The 17,882-nt window shown below is 48.0% G+C and overlaps 5 protein-coding genes across 5 annotated transcripts; 2 read left to right on the forward strand and 3 right to left on the reverse strand.

Annotated features, from left to right (window-relative positions):
- The first annotated feature begins 4,277 nt into the window (after positions 1-4,277).
- Positions 4,278-6,131, forward strand: BJ212DRAFT_1394842 (peptidase S8/S53 domain-containing protein). The gene is made up of 4 exons (XM_041337157.1): positions 4,278-4,717; positions 4,773-5,283; positions 5,331-5,465; positions 5,520-6,131. Exons 1-4 carry the CDS (start codon positions 4,283-4,285, stop codon positions 5,927-5,929), a joined length of 1,491 nt encoding a protein of 496 aa, XP_041186768.1. The 5' UTR covers positions 4,278-4,282; the 3' UTR covers positions 5,930-6,131.
- A 9-nt stretch (positions 6,132-6,140) lies between these two features.
- Positions 6,141-7,977, reverse strand: BJ212DRAFT_1394847 (uncharacterized protein). The gene is made up of 6 exons (XM_041337158.1): positions 7,620-7,977; positions 7,373-7,569; positions 7,218-7,313; positions 7,016-7,166; positions 6,558-6,961; positions 6,141-6,500 (listed from the first exon to the last, which is right to left on the reverse strand). The coding sequence occupies exons 1-6, from the start codon at positions 7,663-7,665 to the stop codon at positions 6,360-6,362; spliced, it is 1,035 nt and encodes a 344-aa protein (XP_041186769.1). The 5' UTR covers positions 7,666-7,977; the 3' UTR covers positions 6,141-6,359.
- Positions 7,978-8,765: 788 nt separating this feature from the next.
- BJ212DRAFT_1486851 (uncharacterized protein) lies at positions 8,766-11,394 on the forward strand (the record flags this gene model as incomplete). Its single annotated transcript, XM_041341176.1, has 12 exons — positions 8,766-9,006; positions 9,052-9,130; positions 9,184-9,311; positions 9,370-9,387; positions 9,433-9,454; positions 9,510-9,855; positions 9,923-10,215; positions 10,262-10,529; positions 10,579-10,781; positions 10,838-10,906; positions 10,958-11,279; positions 11,332-11,394. The coding sequence occupies 12 exons, from the start codon at positions 8,766-8,768 to the stop codon at positions 11,392-11,394; spliced, it is 2,052 nt and encodes a 683-aa protein (XP_041186770.1).
- A 1,643-nt stretch (positions 11,395-13,037) lies between these two features.
- BJ212DRAFT_945623 (uncharacterized protein) lies at positions 13,038-14,256 on the reverse strand. Its single transcript, XM_041344416.1, has 5 exons — positions 14,021-14,256; positions 13,833-13,978; positions 13,630-13,769; positions 13,488-13,576; positions 13,038-13,435 (listed from the first exon to the last, which is right to left on the reverse strand). Exons 2-5 carry the CDS (start codon positions 13,853-13,855, stop codon positions 13,115-13,117), a joined length of 573 nt encoding a protein of 190 aa, XP_041186771.1. The 5' UTR covers positions 13,856-13,978; positions 14,021-14,256; the 3' UTR covers positions 13,038-13,114.
- On the reverse strand, positions 14,083-17,733 carry BJ212DRAFT_945454 (uncharacterized protein). The gene is made up of 14 exons (XM_041344415.1): positions 17,550-17,733; positions 16,928-17,498; positions 16,839-16,882; positions 16,699-16,792; positions 16,450-16,649; positions 16,290-16,393; positions 16,053-16,234; positions 15,907-15,995; positions 15,823-15,837; positions 15,371-15,770; positions 15,122-15,318; positions 14,512-15,073; positions 14,426-14,460; positions 14,083-14,370 (listed from the first exon to the last, which is right to left on the reverse strand). Exons 1-14 carry the CDS (start codon positions 17,649-17,651, stop codon positions 14,245-14,247), a joined length of 2,721 nt encoding a protein of 906 aa, XP_041186772.1. The 5' UTR covers positions 17,652-17,733; the 3' UTR covers positions 14,083-14,244.
- Between the last annotated feature and the right edge of the window lie 149 nt (positions 17,734-17,882).

Consider the following 17,882-nt stretch of genomic DNA (forward strand, 5'->3'; position numbering starts at 1 on the left):
GACGTTCAACTTGATGTTTCCCCGCGGCCGCTCCGTCTACTCAACACCGCCACCGGGCTCCTATGTGACCAAGAGGAGCAATTACACGCCTTCAAAACAAGCACAGAGTACAACGAGCTTCTGTTGTCATTGACTATGAAGCATGCAGACCACCGAATGGAGCGCATTACAGAAGTGGTGGCAACGTACTTCCGTTGTGCTATGTTATCACATAGATGGGAAGGGAAGGAGCCACTGCTGCATGACATCAAGGACAAAGTCATCTACCAGTTGAAGGCAGCTGGCGGTCTCGTGAAGTTGCAATCATTCTGTGAAATCGCTCGAAAGGCTGGGTTACGTTGGGCGTGGGTTGATTCATGTTGCATCGATCAGCACAACAATGTCGAGGTCCAAAAATCACTCAACTCCATGTTTGCCTGGTATCACCATGCAGCGCTCACAATTGTCTACCTGTCGGATGTTCCGCATTCATCCAAGTCTGGTGCACTGGCAAGGAGCGCTTGGAATACTCGAGGATGGACCGTTCCGGAATTCCTGGCTCCTAAAGTCATCCTCTTTTATCAACAGGATTGGACTCCATATCTCAACGACCATTCCCCTAACCACAAGGAGTCTGTGGAGATCATGCGCGAGTTAGAGAATGCGACGCGCATAGATGCACGGGCCCTCGTCGCTTTCCAACCGGGGATGAAAGATGCTCGAGAGAAACTCCGATGGGCATCTAAACGTGTTACCACCGTACCGGAAGACATCGCCTATTCACTGTTTGGCATATTCCGCATTCAACTACCTATCCTTTATGGTGAGAACAAGCAAAACGCTCTCGGGCGGCTCCTGCAGGAGATCGTAGCTCGATCAGGCGATATTACTCCCCTCGATTGGGTCGGAGAATCATCCGAGTTCAATAGCTGTCTTCCTGCCAATATTGCCTTATACGCAGCTCCACCATGTACCCTGCCATCATTGCATGAAGATGAGATTCAGGCAGCTGTTTCGTCGCTGCGAAATACTGTGGCAGTGGATTTGGCTTTGAAACTATATACCCAGCTTGACAGGATGAGCGCCCCTCGTTTCGCGAACTGCAGACTGCACCTGTGTTGCATCGCATTCCGGGTCACTGCACAGGTTAAACGGGGGCATGATCCAGCCCAGGAGCCTGCTCATTTCACGTATGGAGTCAAGGCAGACGGACTTCACGACCTGGAGATCACCACTAAAGAGACGCTGATTCAGTTTGTAAGGCCAACTCTCCAGACATTCTTGCTTGTCCGTCCCTGGAATCGGTGTCTGCTCGGGCTACCTGACTTTGCAGAACTCCACGACTTTGGAGACAATACGCAGAGCGAGGATGAAAATCGGTCCATGCTCAGATTTTCTGTAGAACAGGAGCCGGTTGATTCGGAATCTCTCTCACGAGCATTACGATTGATTGTTCGCCTTGGACAGCCGTTCAGCGCATTTTTGCTCGCGCAACAGCACAGCGGAGAATACAAGAGGATTGCGTCAGATTGCGCTATCATTGCACAAGTCAGAGCTGTGGCTTCTATTCACAACATGATGAATGTTGAAACCCTAGAAATATTGTAGCTGTATGTACTTGTCGATGACCAGAGAATCAAGATCTCTGAGCAGTTGTTCTTTATACCTTGACTCATGTATATAGGTACCCTATCGATATCATTCTCTTCAACTGTTCATCGCGTATACAGTACTTCACTGACTCACACCATTAATGCCCCTTCATCTTCCACCACCTACATTGGATTACTTGGGTTCTTGAATATTCACGCTCTAGAACAATTGAACGCGCAACTCGCAAATTTTTGGCGAAAAAGGGCCTTCACTCAGAGAAACCGGTGAGCTGCGTTGAAAGAAGGCAGAACTGATAGAAAGGTACTGAGGGTCTAGTTGTATAAGACCTCCCGGGTCGCGTGGCATAGGAACCGCTGACCACAATGTGCGCCATAGCAGAAGTACGTGTTTCTTGATATTGAATGGGCCCGGCGGGTTGAATGATCAAGTGTATCCCATGATATTGAAGCGCGTAGTGGGGAAGACTCGTTCCACCCCTTTGCTGAAGGGCAGGGCGGTCAACTGAGCAACAATGCCAGTGAAAATAATGGAAGAATCTAAGAGCGAATTAAGCAAGCAAAATCAATACGAAAAAGTCAACTTACACTGTATAGAGAAAAACTGGCTTCGGAGAGCCAAGATGAGGATGGTGTAGAAGATATTCAAACCCCATAGCCAGCTTACGAAGGTCTCAATGAAGGTCCTCAGAGCTGCTGAGGTTTAATAATGACAACGTAAAATCCATTGATGCGACTAACATGTTATCAGCGATTCTTAGGCCAGTGTTTAACTCTGTCGCCAACCATATTACCGATTTGCAGATTTGGATCTGTTTATCTTAGAGTCGCGCCTCACTGACCGTGATGCATAGGCCCGCCTTATGCGAATATTGAGCATTGAGTACCCCTGCTTTCACGCCTGACAAGGTACGCCTGTCCAATTACTCGGTTATCAGTGATGGTGCCTTGATGACAGGTGAGGCAGAACACGACACTCGTACAACTTACTTATGAACGCGTTGTACTTGACCAGAATTGAAGTAGTGAATGTGACGTTTTCAAAGGGATGCGTCGAAGACGGGATGTGGCGCAGCCGATACTCGCACAACCAGCTGGGGTGTGCGGATACTCCATGTCGGTGGTCCCGTCATGATCGAGACGATAACGGACTGACTTCGTTCCTGAAGTCAAAGTGAAGTAGCAAGTCGTTAGATGGAGTGATTGGGGCCAAAGTTTCCGTCGAACTCGTTTGGCCTTTGACGACGGGGTATGCAGAAGAGGATCCCGAGGGAAATCGTAGCAATACCTTAGACGACGGCGCCCAGAGGGTGGAAAGTATGTGGATACCTAGACTGTTTGATACGGGTTGATTTGTTGAACTAGCGCTTCATGTCTAGAGAGACGTGCGAACAAGATATACAAAGCGAAACCAATGTAGCTTCCCGAATACCTAACGCCGGGTGTTTGTCATTTGAGTCGCACCGAAAACGCCTCGACCCCTAGTTAAGTTCTAAAAGAGCTAGGGTTGATTACCTTCAACGATGCACAAGTGAATGACATGTCAACCCACTACCAACTCTGGAACAAGTATTCAATTTGGGCGGGGGTTGAATAAAGAGATATTTTCGGGACGCTTGCCTTGATAAAAAATGTGCCACAGACCTGAATACCTATAACAGGGAGCACCTTCATTCAAAGGTATTTAGGGATTTTGCATTATTAGCATTTCTAGTACTTAACCTTAGCACGTCCATGTGATTTGATAGGAAAGGGGACTCGCATCGATGAGGTTTACGAAATCCAGGTCCTGTCCAATCGGCCTGGATGCAAGAAGCTATGAAATATGAACTTACCTATCCCTTCAACGCCTCCATGAACCAAGCCTGGCAAGGATGAAGTAGCTGTTAACAAAGAGTTAAACTGCGAGATGGGTTGCTGATTATACTTTCGTGCAAGAGCGAATGGCGGTACAATACGTAAACCACTCCAGGGATTATCGATGACTCCGTCTCTGACTTATGAGCCTTGATCTGAACGTTTCCCTGTGATGGAAGCGTTCTTCACGAATCCGCTTTCCTTTTGAATCTGATCTGAGGAGTGCAATTTCAATGGATCAAGGCTTCATTTTAAGCAGGATTTAGGAACATGCTGAAAATATATAACTTGGTCTCTCAACTCGACACGTACCAGACTGATACTGTTTCTGAAGACGCTCCCTGAGGTAGGCTGAAGAGTGAAGCCACGGACTCCGAGCCATTGCGCACTCACACAGGAGTCTGGCGCGCGTGGAACTTTATCAGCTCTGCACATGCGTCAAAGAGGATAACGGAGCGGGACGTCCGAAAACTCTCTGGAAAGCTGTGTGAGACAGTTGATCAGAGTCTAGACTGGCAGAACTTGAGACCGAACCGAATTGATAGGAAGGGGACTCACTTCAATGAGGCATCACTGACGAAATGTAGATCGATAGATATACGTGTCCGTGCACGCAAAGAACTCAGTTGGCCTTTCACAGAAGCTTTGGAATTTGAAGTAGATAAGACCGACTGGTTATCAGTTGCTAAGTCTGTCCCTGCGCGGACTTGGAAGAGCCCCCAAAAAGAGCCAGAACTGACACGCTGCTATGCCACAATGCAAACATTGCCAAATAGGGCCACGCAAGCTGTTTAAGTAGTTGGTCGTCATCCTACACTGTTTTCATTCCGCCCGCCATGTCTTATCATCTCGCAACTTGGTCATTACTGGCGGCGGCGTTGGCCCCAGCGGTCCTTGCAACCCCACTTTCTACCAATCCTTACAATATTCCTAATGGGCCGCAACTCAAGGTTGCGCCATTAATGGCTTCTGAGCATCCATATGGAACCGTCAACAACTCGTACATTGTCGTTCTTCGCGATGACCTTCCTCAGGCGGTCATGCAGAACCACTTCAACTTCCTCCAGATGGCTCACGCCTCTGACTCGTTCCTCGGTGACGAGTCTGCAGAGGGCGTCCGTCACTTTTACGACGGAGACATTAAAGGTTATGCTGGAGAGTTCACTGAGAACGTCATTGAGCAGGTACGGCGGATGCCTGAGGTCAACTTCGTAGAGAAGGACCAAATCGTCCATACCATGGATATCAGTACTCAGAAGGGCTCGCCTTGGGTAAGTTCTTTCACCGAGTACCGTGGCTTTCAGTGGAGTTGATTCCACACGCAAGGGTCTTGCCCGTGTCAGCCACCGTAACAAACTAGGCTTCAGCACTTTCACGAAGTATCTCTATGACTCGGACGGTGGTGACGGTGTTGACGTCTATGTCGTTGATACTGGTATCAATGTCGCCCACTCCGAATTCGAGGGTCGCGCTTCTTGGGGCAAGACTATTCCGACCAATGACGTTGATGAGGACGGCAATGGCCATGGTACGCACTGTGCTGGTACTATTGCTTCCCGTAAGTATGGTGTCGCCAAGAAGGCAAACGTCATCGCTGTCAAGGTGCTGGGTTCCAACGGTAGTGGTACCATGTCTGATGTTGTTGCGGGAGTTGCATGGGCAGCTCAGTCAGCTGTTAAGAAGTTGGCAGCTGCTCGCGCTGAATTTGCCGCCACTGGGAAGACCAAGCACAAAGGATCGGTTGCAAACATGAGTCTTGGTGGCGGAAAGTCTCCCGCTCTTGATCTTGCGGTCAACCGCGCTGTTGACGCTGGCCTTCATTTTGCCGTTGCTGCCGGTATGTCGCGCCAGATAGTAAAGATCGTTGTCTGACCACAGTATCAGGTAACGACAACAAGGACGCCTGCAAGTACTCACCCGCAGCAGCCGAGAATGCCGTCACAGTCGGTGCCTCCACGCTTGGCGATGAGCGTGCATACTTCTCCAACCACGGCGAGTGTGTAGATATCTTCGCTCCCGGTACGTGTTTCCATTTGTTCAGAGATCAGCTGCTTATAAGCACTGCTTTCACAGGTCTTAACATCCTGTCCACGTACATTGGTAGCAAAGATGCTATCGCTACCCTCTCTGGTACTTCAATGGCGTCTCCCCATACCGCTGGCGTGCTTGCATACCTTTTGTCAATTTACCCCTCTGCCACCTTCGATCCTACGTTGAGCTCGACGTTCCTTCCTTCAGCACTCAACCTCGAGCACCCTTATTCCTCATTCTACTCTCTCTGTCATGCTGCCCTCCCACGCTGGATAACCGACTTCATGCCGTCACCGCAGCTGTTCGTCAATGCGCCCATCCCTGACGGTCCAGCTGTACTCTCCCCTTTGGAGCTCAAGAGAGCTCTTCGCAAGCTCGCATCGTCGAACATGCTTAGTGATCTGCCCCCGAAGACAGTGAACTTGCTCATTTTCAACAACGCTACCGCTTGAACGTGATAAGTATATAACCAGCAGGCAATTCGCCGTTATGTTGCATGGTTTCTGCAGCCTCACCTATTTAGTTGCAGTTGTATTATATATCTAAATCATCATACATATCATGGATTAACATTGAGAGTCTGAGAGATCTGTTGAGCGATTTCGCGTGTTGTCTCCGGTAATAATAATAATTGTGGACATAGGGCGCCCCACGGCCCATGTGATGGCCAACCTGCGCTGTCGCAAAGCAAATGTGGGATTCAGTACTTAGTTGAATGTGCTTAGCACTCGTCTCTTATTTTCGCGATTCGAGTTAGATAATCTGGTGGTTTGCGTGATTTCTGAATACATATCATACAAAGTGTGAGCGCTTTGGGATAGTAACTAGTGTTGATAAGAATTGCGCCCATAGTACAAATCTTGAATTTCTGTGATTCGCAATTTAGATGTTTTGTATCTGCGCCACCGCCTCGGTCTCTGGCTTGAGACTCGCCCAAAGGCTGTCGATAGCGTGCACTGGGTTCCAACCGATCAATTTAGCTCGTTCCGCCCGCACACGGGAGTTCGATCCAAGATATGGGCCCTATCAATGTTTGGTTCGTTAGTACTCCGTAGACAACAAGCCAGATCAAAGACCTACCCCAAAATACTTCTGCAACTCTTCCTCCGTGAAAACGGTAGGTTCGGGACTCTTGCCCACCTTCATCTCATATAACAACTCAGCGATAATCTCAGAGATCCTACCCACACGATGTTCTCCATTTGCGCCGAAATAGAAGCCCTCGCGACCGTGACCTGCTCCACCTGGGCCCTTCATGGCAGCGTCGAAAACGGTGATGTATAAAGTAGCTATGTCATTGATGTGAATGTTGGGCCATAGATTCAACCCTTTCCCGACGACTCCACCCTGTTTTCTCTTAATGCTGGCTTTAATAAGACCAGGGATTTGTATAGAGTACGGGTTCTGAATGCCGAGTTTGACCAATGATGTATCCGCGATGCCATAAATCGTCGAAGGCAAAATAATATATGTCCGCACGTAACCTGTACCGAGCGTTTGTTATGAAACATAAGCAACAGGGTAAGAATCGACATTACCTGTTTCACCAGCAGCGACAATTTCGATGTCAACTTCACGATGAGGTTGTGTCTTGGGTAGTGACTCGATCATTGGGATGTCAAGGTCGGAATAGATTTTGTCGGTAGCATAATTTCCTGCGGCATCGTCGATAAGGATTCCGGTTCCAGACTGACAAAGTTTAGGATATCTTGAAGGTGAAGCGAACAAGAAAATACGTACAGTATGGATGAGAATAGGGACCTTGTTTGTTTCACCGTATCTCTTTTTCAATCCCAAGAGGATTGCTTTGACTGCTTGAAGGTCATCGGCGTCAGCCTGTATAGAGGTAATTAGCTATATCTCAACTCGGGAGCTTAGACTCGTTAGTGACGGACACAGGCAAAGACTACATCAGAGTCCCTAGCATGCTCTGTCAGCTTTTCAAGATCTTGGTTGGAGCCGACGACAGCTACGACACCGACGCTATTGAATAGCTCGACCTTTTCGGCGGAGCGAGTGAGAACGGTTATCTGAAACGATTCGGCCCTAGGGTGGGACAACAGTGCAGATAAAACAGATCCACCAATGTAACCTCGAATTGACAGTCAACGTTGAGTTCTATTACGGTCAAGGAGAACATACCAGTAGCACCTGTTACGAAAATGCGCGTCTTGTTGGATTCTGGCATGATCAGTGAGTTGAGCTTTGAACTGGGAAGTGGTAGTTATCTTGGACATATATAAACTACCTGTAAGATGGCATCATGATGACATCAGAGGACTGACTTAGTCACCCTGGGTGATAGCAAGCCTTTAATCGATATTACTGGCCCGGGTACCTACTCTATAGGCTTTTTGCGCATGTAGCTCCTCCAATGCCTCACATTTGTGCGTAGCATTTGATGGGTTGGCATGACATTCCACGCCCTATAGTAGCAGTGAGAGCTTGAACCAGACGTTGGCAACTTGGAGGTCAGCCTGGTAGTACTTACGTCCTCTCGCCGCACTTTCTACATTGGTCACACGTTGTCACACATAACATAATGACATATTGTCACATCGAAACCTTCCCGGTCCAAAGTTCAGCCTATCCAACAGGAAGCCTGCAGATTCCAGAAGCTTTTCCCGACAGTCCTCTTTGTTCCATTGATCGGCTGGTAGTCCCACGGCCGCAGTGCCATACGTATCCAAAATCCTGCCAGAACGCTTAGCTCAGTGCACTTAAGATCTGGGCGCAAGTTGGTGCAGAATCTCTCGCTAGTTTCAGGAGCTGAGGAGTCTCCCCTACCAGTAGATAGACCAATCAAAAGAAGACAGTTGTTCCTTTGACGAGTACGATGTTGATAAAGTCATCCCCGATGGTCCCGGGCCATGCATCCGGGATAGCATATCTTTTACCATGTAACGCTGCAACTCCAGTCGAACTATTGACACGTATTCAGCTCCGAGGAGGTGGTCGCTTTACTTTCTGCCACGTGACCGCTTTACTACTTTCCGAAGAGCGGTGGTGCCGCAAGGCTGTCGTCTGGATGAGCAGCAAGGCGAGCACCCTAAGATTCATGCGGCCCTCACTCAATGTCACATTTAATTTCTACTTAATCTTGTCCTGGACACAATCACCCACCTCCGAGTCGTTCTCATAACGGCATTGGTTTCGCACACCGGATGTCAGGAAAGACGGATTCACAAGTACTTTCGTGACAGCAAAACTCTGTCTGCATATAGTAGTGGGTCTTTAAATATCTCTAGTCCCCACCCTCCCCGTACATCTCTCATCTCCCATATAGCCATGATTCACAACGATGCGTTCGCGAGCCTGCCCAACCTTCTGAATGTCCTTCAGGCTCATACTGGTACCAAATCAAGGCTTTTTCTTGGTGCAGCAGCTAGTGCCGTAGCCTTAACCATCATCCTGAAGCAGCTCAATGTGAAACAACCCAAGCTCATAACGGACTACGCGAAAGTAGCGAGAGAACTCGACAATAGCGGACTAGAGTTTGATGAATGGGACTTCATCATTGTTGGAGGAGGTATGTTCCGCAGCTAGAGTACCTCATGGACCTGATCTTGTCCAGGCACGGCAGGATGTGTTCTGGCATCACGCCTCTCTGAAAACCCGAATACGCGGGTTCTACTTATTGAGGCTGGTGGAAGGTCAGTGTCTGGGATGGTTTTGGTGGCTTCGAAGATGCTGAGCCTTTCCATAGCTCCAAGGGTGTCGTGGAAAGCAGGATTCCTTCTGGGTTCTTGCAACTATTCCACACCCAGCGGGATTATAATCTTTATACAGAGCCCCAGCAGCACGCAGGCAACAAGAAAAAATATTGGCCTCGCGGTAGGTCATCCCAGTCAACTCACACCTTGAAGTTATCGCGCTGATTCCCCTTTATCAGCCAAACTCCTCGGAGGATGTAAGTGGACGTTCCACCATCAAAGAGCCATCTGATATTACTTAGGCTCTGCTATGAATGCTATGATGTAAGCTGCAATGCATTCCCTTAGTTTGACCATCGTCTGACCCCTACTATCCCAGGGCGCAATACGGTGCACCATCTGATTTTGATGAGTGGGCGGAAATTGCTGGTGATAAGTCTTGGTCGTGGACTAACTTCAGCAAGCACGTAGTTCATCCCCCGTGGTCACTCCCTTCCGTTGATCTCTGTTGCTTCAGATATTTTCGCAAATTCGAGAAATACAACCCAGACCCGCGCTTTTCACACGTTGATCCCCTCCTTCGCGGTGCCAATGGACCAGTTGAGATTGGATACAACGCGCACATCTGGCCTGGCTGTGCAGGCTTTGTTCGGGCAAGCATGAACGTCGGCATCCCTTTCTCGCCCGACTTCTGCACGACCAAAGGGACGCAGGGGACAAATAAGGTGCGTCTTCCTGTTCCGCTGACTCAACGTTTTATGGCTCACTAACACCAGTCGTTACTTTGCACAGATCAGTGAGTTCACTGGTAACTATGAATATCAACAATTTCCGAATGACCAATACATAGTGACATACATCGATAGCAAGAGCACTCGTGTGACTGCTGAATCTGCATACCTCACTGATGACATCCTTTCTCGTCCAAATTTGACAGTCGTCACCTACGCCCGTGTCACCAAGGTTCTCTTTGACACTTCCAGTAGTATCCCACGTGCAATAGGTGTTGAGTTTGCCAGCAAATCTGATATGGACATAGTTGGACCCAAGTTCCATGCACGGGCGACCAAGGAAGTCATTGTCTCGTACGCAACTGTGATATGTCTTAAGCAATTGCTTACCTCGGTTTAGCGGCGGCGCCATACACTCTCCCCACATCTTGATGCTTTCTGGCATCGGTTCAGCTGTCCAGCTTTCACGTTACAACATACCTGTCGTGCTTGACGCTCCCGGAGTCGGTGCTAATCTCCTAGACCACCCAGCAGTCCCTCTTCGACTTGAGGGAAAGACAGGAAAGGGATTCAACCATCTTATGCCTTACAACATGCGCACGAGGTGCTTGTTCATGCGAGACCTCCTGCGATATCAATTGTGGGGCACTGGCCCAATCGCTTCAAATGTTGGTCATGCGTTCCTTGCACTCATATACTTGTTGAATAATGATATAGATCGGCGAGGCTGTAGCATTTTTCCGATCAGACGATCCCGTGCTTTTCCCGCCCGCGGAGTACAAGCATGACATCGAGGACGCCAACTCAGGCACAGATGCGCCTGATATCGAGCTCATCATGTGTACTACTGCAGCACGCACACACAACGGACTTCTGGGGAAAGAATTAGAGGTATATCAAATACTTACTGTCTTATTACGGTGAGCAATCAAGGCCCTGTATTTCAAACTGATCCGAGGTATCATTGTACTGCCAGTCCCACAAGCAAAGGATCACTCTTTCTCAAGTCTGCCAATCCTTGGGATAACCCACTCATAGACCCTAGGTTGGATACCTGTTTACAATCCCACCCTACTATATACTCATTGCGGATTAGCTATCTTGAAACCAAGCATGATGTTGATGTACTTGTTCGTGGCGTCCGTACTGCCTTCAAAATCGCACACACAGAACCCATGTCCACCTCCGTCACCGATGTGCACAGCACGCACCCTGGACTTGATCATCACTTCTCTCGTCTCAGTGATGCAGAGCTTGTTGATGTTATCCGGGATCGCGTGGAGACGCTATATCATCCGGTAGGGACGTGTGCGATGGGTCCGGGTGGCGTCGTGGACTCGAACTTACGTGTCCATGGCACTCAGGGTCTTCGGGTGTGTGATGCAAGTATCTTCCCCAAGTTGCCTTCAGGACACCCGGTGAGTGATGAAAGCTCTGACTGTTTTTACGTGAAAACTGATAAAGATCCAGACCGGTGCAGTTCTCGCGACAGCGGAGAAGTTGGCTGATGTTATCAAGGCTCAATACGCATGATTTGGACGTAATATTTGTACTTCCGTGACTACCCTTTACCAATTGAACCATATAGAATCCTTTCGTTGAGATGTCACACCATGATGGTACCATGATGTTCCTTCTATCCGCCCGGCTCGAATTCGGTGGTAAACCGGTAATACTTTTGATATGCCACCGCTTCAAACGAGGCGTTAATAACAGTGTCAACTCACAACTTATTAAACCTTGCCTCCAAATGACTCGGAAGAAAGGTGCATGTGTATATATTACTAGCCAGTCACACTCGTCGCCGAAGTCGCACGGCCAGATCCAAGCGAATGCATAGAGAGTTAGTCAAGTAAAACTGTGCAACATGCTATCCGGAGTTTCGTACTAGCTCCATACTAGTAGCCGCGGGGGCGGCTGCTCGAACTTGAATTCAACTCGTCAATGGGTACCTTGCGTTGGATCCTTGTCCCAATCAAGGATCAAATGCAGGGTACCAATAATCATGAAGTTGTGATATGGCGTACTTGGTTGCCCGTCAAAATGTAGACCGCTAACCTTACTTATAGTTGTACTCTATGCGCGTCAACGGCAGATTGGCACCACAAGAGGGTAAGGTTAGGGTGAGAGAATTCGAGTACAACCGATATTGACATGTAACACTGTTTTGGACTGACAGAGTTCGTTGAGTAATTTGGGCGAAAGGCTTTCCCGGTCCGAAACAAGGGTCCGAACCTGTGCGTTGAGGTGAGCTGTGAGAGCGGGTGGGTCCGATCAACTTGCAAACCTTTCTGTGATAGCGACACTCAGGAAGCGGTCACCAATATTATGCGTCGGACAAATGGTATGTTTTGATCTTTAGCTGTTTTGGTGATATTTCCACTTTTTAAACTAGCATTTGTTCGTCCAATGATCGGGGAGTGGCGGGTGGGTGCAAAAGACTGGACTGGTGTCTAGAACTTAAGACGATAAACTTTGGCTGAGGTGGGCAGAAGCAACAAGTCTGCGCCACCTCGCCTAAATTTGCACATAGACTTAATTCTACGCTGGCCTCGTACCTCGGCCTGCTTAGAAAGCCATCTGCTCTATCATGATCGCTGCGATTTGCAATTGGGGCGTGATTTGGCAGAATGATAAAGACATCTGTAATAACCATTTTGGAGGCTTCTCGCAGGCGGGATGGAAATGATGGCCGTTGCTTTGGATGTGGAGTGTCGGGTGGAGGTAGGAAGTTCAGATCACGTAATTCACGTCCAGGCGCGTCACAGGGAATAGCTGTATGGGGGGCTCGAATTAACTGTCAACACGAACACCATGCCCGGTGTACCAGCAGGGAAATCATCGGATGCCTTTGTACCTTCAGACGACAACTTGATGGAAGAGGGTTCGGCTTTGATGTCAGCTAATATATATGATAGAGTCCTTAGTACTCTATCCGATCTACCCATTTTGAGTACTCCTTCAGCCTGTCTTCAAGTTCGTCAACATCTTCTGTGGCTTCGTCCGGTTGAACCCTCGCTGGTATTAGCGGCACTGACTCGTCAATGCATCCACCTCCTCTCTCAAGGTCACAGACTTGGTCGCTACCACAATCTTTAATCCCATCGTCGTCTATATCCTCTGCAGTTTCGACCTTTGTTGGTATCTGCGCCACTGAGTCATCCCCTTCATTCCCTTTCTCAAGGTCACGAAGTTGATTACTCCCACTACACCGTATTGGATGAGCGGATCTGAGTCTAAGCAGTACGATGTCTCACCTAGGTTCATTCCTCATTAGCATTCCAGACCTTTCGAGTTCGTCTTCGTCGATATCCTCTATGGCATCGTCTGCCAGTTGAACTTTAATGCACTTTCCAATATAACGAAGGTCACGTCGATCCAGATATTTGTCATGTGGAGTGGAGCCCAATACTTCGGCAGTTCTCGGTAGGCGAGTCGTGAGCCAAATGATATGTAGAACTCCGAAGCCCCCGACAAAACCCTCGTGACTGGGAGTAAGTCCAGCCAACGCGAGGATCGAAACCAAAGCGACGGATGAGGCCACAAGCGCCGCCAACAATGGAATTTGAGAAAACTGAAATAAGGGCTGTAAAGCCGCACACGTTCAAGATGGAGGGTGAACTCACGTGGACCCTTATCGTATTTACATTTTGGTTGATTTCAACCTGTCCGGTTGCCCTGTCAAACCCCCCTTCACGCCCGCCAAGCTGTGCAGCTAGAGAAAAATCGTGATCAGCTTTCCTGGGTCGGAAAAGGTAAGGAAGCGACCTGTCCAGATCATCATCCCAAAGTACTGGGATAAAGCCCGTTCCAGCTCGATTGGAGACAAAGTGAAGGTGGGCGTGCTGTTGTTAAACATTGTAGGAATTATCTGCTCCTGGGTCATATTCAGAAAACCCATAAGTAGTCTAGGCAATGTCACAGATCGTAAGTCTCATTCTCGTTGCAATATTCATGGATATTGAACTGACCTTTCGGGCATATATCCGCACATACTACCATTACTGCCGCCTACACATGGCCCAGATAAAATGCTGTTGTTCCAGTATATCGCTTCCACCGGTGTTCCTTCAAACGGCTTTGCGAAGAAAGGTGCTTCGGTCTGTAAGTTGGGTCACTACACTTAAGACGGCAGGGCATGAAAACTAATTCCACACACCCAATTCAAGGCTTGATTTGTGGAGGGAGAATTCCCTGGGAAGATTGTCCATCGATTGTCAGAGGATGCCGAATTATATGTAGTATCAAGAAGTAAATTGGATTGAACGTCGACGGTAGCCACATGCTTCTCAAGAGACATGTGACACGCAACCATGTATCCTACCACTTGTGTACTAGACACTTCATGCCCTAGTAAAAATTATAACAAGATATTCAACGTCACTATGTCCCAGGGGAATCATGCTCACCATTGCTGTCATACGTTGCCCATGGCATAGACATTGAAGCGTTCTCTAGCACCACTCCACTTTCAGCCATTGCCGTCGTAACAAGAAAAGTAAGATAATCCTGCGAGGTCTGTTAACAATGACCTATGCCATAGTGGTGTTCGCAGTTCATCTACCTCAACAGACACAATGTGCAACACTTGATCTGACCCTGCATACCGGTGATTAGTAGCTGTGGACATCAAATAATTAACAAACATACAAGGAATCACGCTGATGAAGTCTTCAAGTTGAGGGGAGCCATCAGCATTGGACCAAAACGAACTCGGCAACAAGGAGCAGTTGGCATCTATGAGCGTTGCATTCACAACTGCAGTTCCAAATCCAGGATTTGGAGATAATTCGTCGTACAATAAGCCGCCTGATAGCCCCGTGGTCACCACCCCCTTGGTCTGATTTGAAGACAAGGCAGCCGAAGTTATCACATTCCAATCCAGAGCGCTGATATTTGTCGTTAGATCTGGCCATGCGAGTTGCGTAGATGATGACCCGGCGACGGTGATGGTGTAAGTTTGAGGCGAAACGATGTATGGTCGCAGGAAAGAAATGCTTGAGAGGGAAAAGAGGTAGCAAAACACGCAAAAGATCCTCATGGGAGACCTGAAACCAGGATATGAACCCTGGGATAAAAGGCAAAGGCAAGCCGAACTCCAGCTACGCCAGGAACTCCTGACGTCATGCAATGAAGAAAGAGACTGGAAGCGTGCTAGATCATGGGGAAGGGTGACAGTTTGAGCCAAGTAAACTAGGGCGGCGACCGACAACTACAGAGCGTCATCAGTCTACATTTCGGCCAACCTGCTGAGTCTTACAGTATAGTATGCCTGTATACACTCGCGAATGCCAAACTCCCACGTCTCAATATGAGACGTGACTGAGAACACAATGTCTTCTTTATTGTAGTGGTTGGTTGCAAAAAGGAGGAGAGCATTTAGGATAACAAAGAGGGCATGTAAGATCATGCAAAGCCAGTGTTGCATGAATTGATTGGGGCGGTGTGTCTTCGTCTCTGAAATAATGAACGGCTTAGTATACAAGAGGCACCAATTCCGAAGTGGCACCTTTGTGGCTCCCCAACACTCTGTACTTGAAGGAGAACAATCTCAGCGACTTCATTCGGTGCCAAGGAGTGCCCGCACAAGCGCAAATTCCATGCCAGATTCGTTGAAATACACCTGGTTTAGTCGCAGATGTGCAGTCCGAACCTGCTATATCTGGGAGGTCATCAATTGCAAAAACCCGACTACTATCTTGAACTCCAACTCGAAACATTCCGGCCCTGCGGAGCACCTGATTATCAGGATATAAAATTCTGGCGAATTGGGTTGTAAGATCCTGTGAATGTTTTGCCAACCACATGAATGCCAGGTTAGACGTCTGTACACTTGTTCCTGTCCTTCTTGCAGAAATACGAATAACGAGTGCAAGAAGATAGCAGGAAGCGAGCAAGGCGAGAAGGTTCTAGATTTCGTCCTTAGTTCTGAGATTGCAAGTGAAATATAGAGTCACATACCGAAGTATAATCAAACTGATGTAAAGATTTTTTTTATCAGCGTCTCCATAGTAGCAGCAGTGCAGGAGAACGCGAGCAACGTACTTCCAGACGGTTCCCCAATACAAACTGTGTTACTTCCGCTTCAGCTTCGGTCCGTTGAAACCCCCCGCCAGAATCACCCAACTCCCCGGCTGTTAAATAATATTAACACTATACTTGTCTTGAGATATGCAAAGGAAAATGCTGACCTATCCAGACGACTTTTGCATACAATCTTGATAATGCCGTCTCCATCTGATGTTTTGATATCATGAATGACGGTGTTGTATTGAAATGCTCGTTTCCACTCGGGGCCGTATCTTGCGTGATATTGATGGGAACATCGGGGATGATACTACTGAAGGGCATGCCTATCAACTGCATGAGTAGCCTGTCGAGAATGAAGTGAGTAATTTAGATGCTTATAAATGGGAGGATGTGCGCACAGTTCTCCTACTGACGTGTTCCTGTTGCATGGGTAATGGTCGATCTTGTCAAAGCAGGTTCTTATGCCCGTGTAAGAAATTTGCGTCTTAAATGGCATTGTAATCTGAGTGGACATCATTATCATTAATTCTGATATGCACGTGCATGCAGGAAACATACCACGCCGCCATCGACGATTTGCTCGGGAGGCAAAGATGCGAGTGCTGGTATGGTTGTCCATTGCGGAGGGGATGCAGGCATTTCTGGGACGACCAGTAAAGTGTTTGTCTGCGCATCCACGGTAGCATTTCGGCGAAGTAGTGATACGTTGCAGATTGCAAAGTGCAAGTCGATAGAGCTCCGAGTACTATTTCCAGCAACTTTGCAACAAGGTTAGCCATGGACTAGCTATCCGAAAGGTGTACGTACGGTCGCTATCATAATACCAGGTTCCTTGCATTGTTGTTTCGTCAATTGAGGGATTTTCAGCAGTCCCAGTCGTCAACAGGAAATTGAGCCAGCCCTGAAATCTTTAGTACATACCTCAAAAACGTGTTCGACTTGCTCACCCCAATCAATGGACTGTCAAGAAGATACAATACTTGGTCTTTCCCTGATAGAGATGAGTCAGTTGCGACTCGGTCAATAATGGGCTCACATGGAATTGCATCCAAAGCAAGGGTGGTTGTTGCGTTGGTATAGATCAAAGGCTCGTTTGCGACACTTTGCTCGTACGATAAATTTTGTGCAAGGAAGCATGTGACGCTCACTTCTGTGGCAGTCACAGTTGCGTTTCCTGTCGCATCAGGGGATATAATGTCATAGAGGAAACCGTCACCGAGTCCTATGGCTGTCGGAGATAACTGCCCAAGTTTCGATGCCACAGATAGTATTGTTAACCAATTCCAATTCTGGGTGTTCACAGTAGCATCTAGCCATGTCGATAGCGCAGGTACTGCAAAGGTATGGACCCTTTCAGCAGATGTAGGGACTAGCACCATAGTAGCATGAGAACGCAAAAAGGTGAGGCCTATGACATAGAAAAGAAAGACAGTCGCCTCTGAGCAGGCCGTGGCAGTCATTCGTTGGTCCCAAAGAGCAGCTAGTGCGGCGCCAGGTCCATACATGGCATTCAACATGTCGTATATCGCAGTCAATCTAAATTCGCCACCAAACAGCTGTTTGAAAATGAGATTGTACGTCGAGAAACTTAGCAAATTCAACCATATCTAGGAAATCTTTAATTACTTCCGATTTTAGTGATAAACTAGTACACGTACCTCATAACCAATGACGCAAAGTAAAAAGCCCCAATCAACTTGCAAGTGGATGGAACGGATCGTGTAGGTGGAAGGGGTCATTGTGAAGTCAAAGTTGCGCATGTATAACAGGAGTAAACCGCAGTGGATGATTATGGGGACTACATGGCATGCAATGCAAATGACCTTCAAGTTCAAGTCGACTCGCGACTGCTTTGTTGAAACTGTGGGGCGTATTGATGAATGTGCTGGTGGGTGGGGTTCTATGATGTCCATCATCAATGTTAGAACTGGGGGATGCCTTGGCCAGACCATATATATATATGGCTGTTCAACTTGATCTGAAAAAACCCA

Source organism: Suillus subaureus (genome assembly GCF_016647635.1).
Source record: "Suillus subaureus strain MN1 chromosome Unknown BJ212scaffold_62, whole genome shotgun sequence".
NCBI classification, from domain to species: domain Eukaryota; kingdom Fungi; phylum Basidiomycota; class Agaricomycetes; order Boletales; family Suillaceae; genus Suillus; species Suillus subaureus.

Bases quoted from the DNA above. Each gene is read 5' to 3' on its own strand.
- BJ212DRAFT_1394842 (XM_041337157.1), top strand. From the start codon at position 4,283: ATGTCTTATCATCTCGCAACTTGGTCATTACTGGCGGCGGCGTTGGCC. The intron at 4,718-4,772 runs GTAAGTTCTTTC...TCCACACGCAAG, and splicing joins CTCAGAAGGGCTCGCCTTGG to GGTCTTGCCCGTGTCAGCCA. The intron at 5,466-5,519 runs GTACGTGTTTCC...CTGCTTTCACAG, and splicing joins TGTAGATATCTTCGCTCCCG to GTCTTAACATCCTGTCCACG.
- BJ212DRAFT_1394847 (XM_041337158.1), bottom strand. From the start codon at position 7,665: ATGCCAGAATCCAACAAGACGCGCATTTTCGTAACAGGTGCTACTG. The intron at 7,167-7,217 runs GTACGTATTTTC...AAACTTTGTCAG, and splicing joins TCCCTATTCTCATCCATACT to TCTGGAACCGGAATCCTTAT. The intron at 6,501-6,557 runs GTAGGTCTTTGA...AAACATTGATAG, and splicing joins AGTTGCAGAAGTATTTTGGG to GGCCCATATCTTGGATCGAA.
- BJ212DRAFT_945623 (XM_041344416.1), bottom strand. From the start codon at position 13,855: ATGTGCGGATATATGCCCGAAAG. The intron at 13,577-13,629 runs GTCGCTTCCTTA...ATTTTTCTCTAG, and splicing joins TGGGATGATGATCTGGACAG to CTGCACAGCTTGGCGGGCGT. The intron at 13,436-13,487 runs GTGAGTTCACCC...CCCTTATTTCAG, and splicing joins TAAATACGATAAGGGTCCAC to TTTTCTCAAATTCCATTGTT.
- BJ212DRAFT_945454 (XM_041344415.1), bottom strand. From the start codon at position 17,651: ATGCGCAACTTTGACTTCACAATGACCCCTTCCACCTACACGATCCGT. The intron at 16,793-16,838 runs GTGAGCAAGTCG...TAAAGATTTCAG, and splicing joins TTGACAGTCCATTGATTGGG to GGCTGGCTCAATTTCCTGTT. The intron at 16,235-16,289 runs GTGCGCACATCC...CATTCTCGACAG, and splicing joins AACACGTCAGTAGGAGAACT to GCTACTCATGCAGTTGATAG.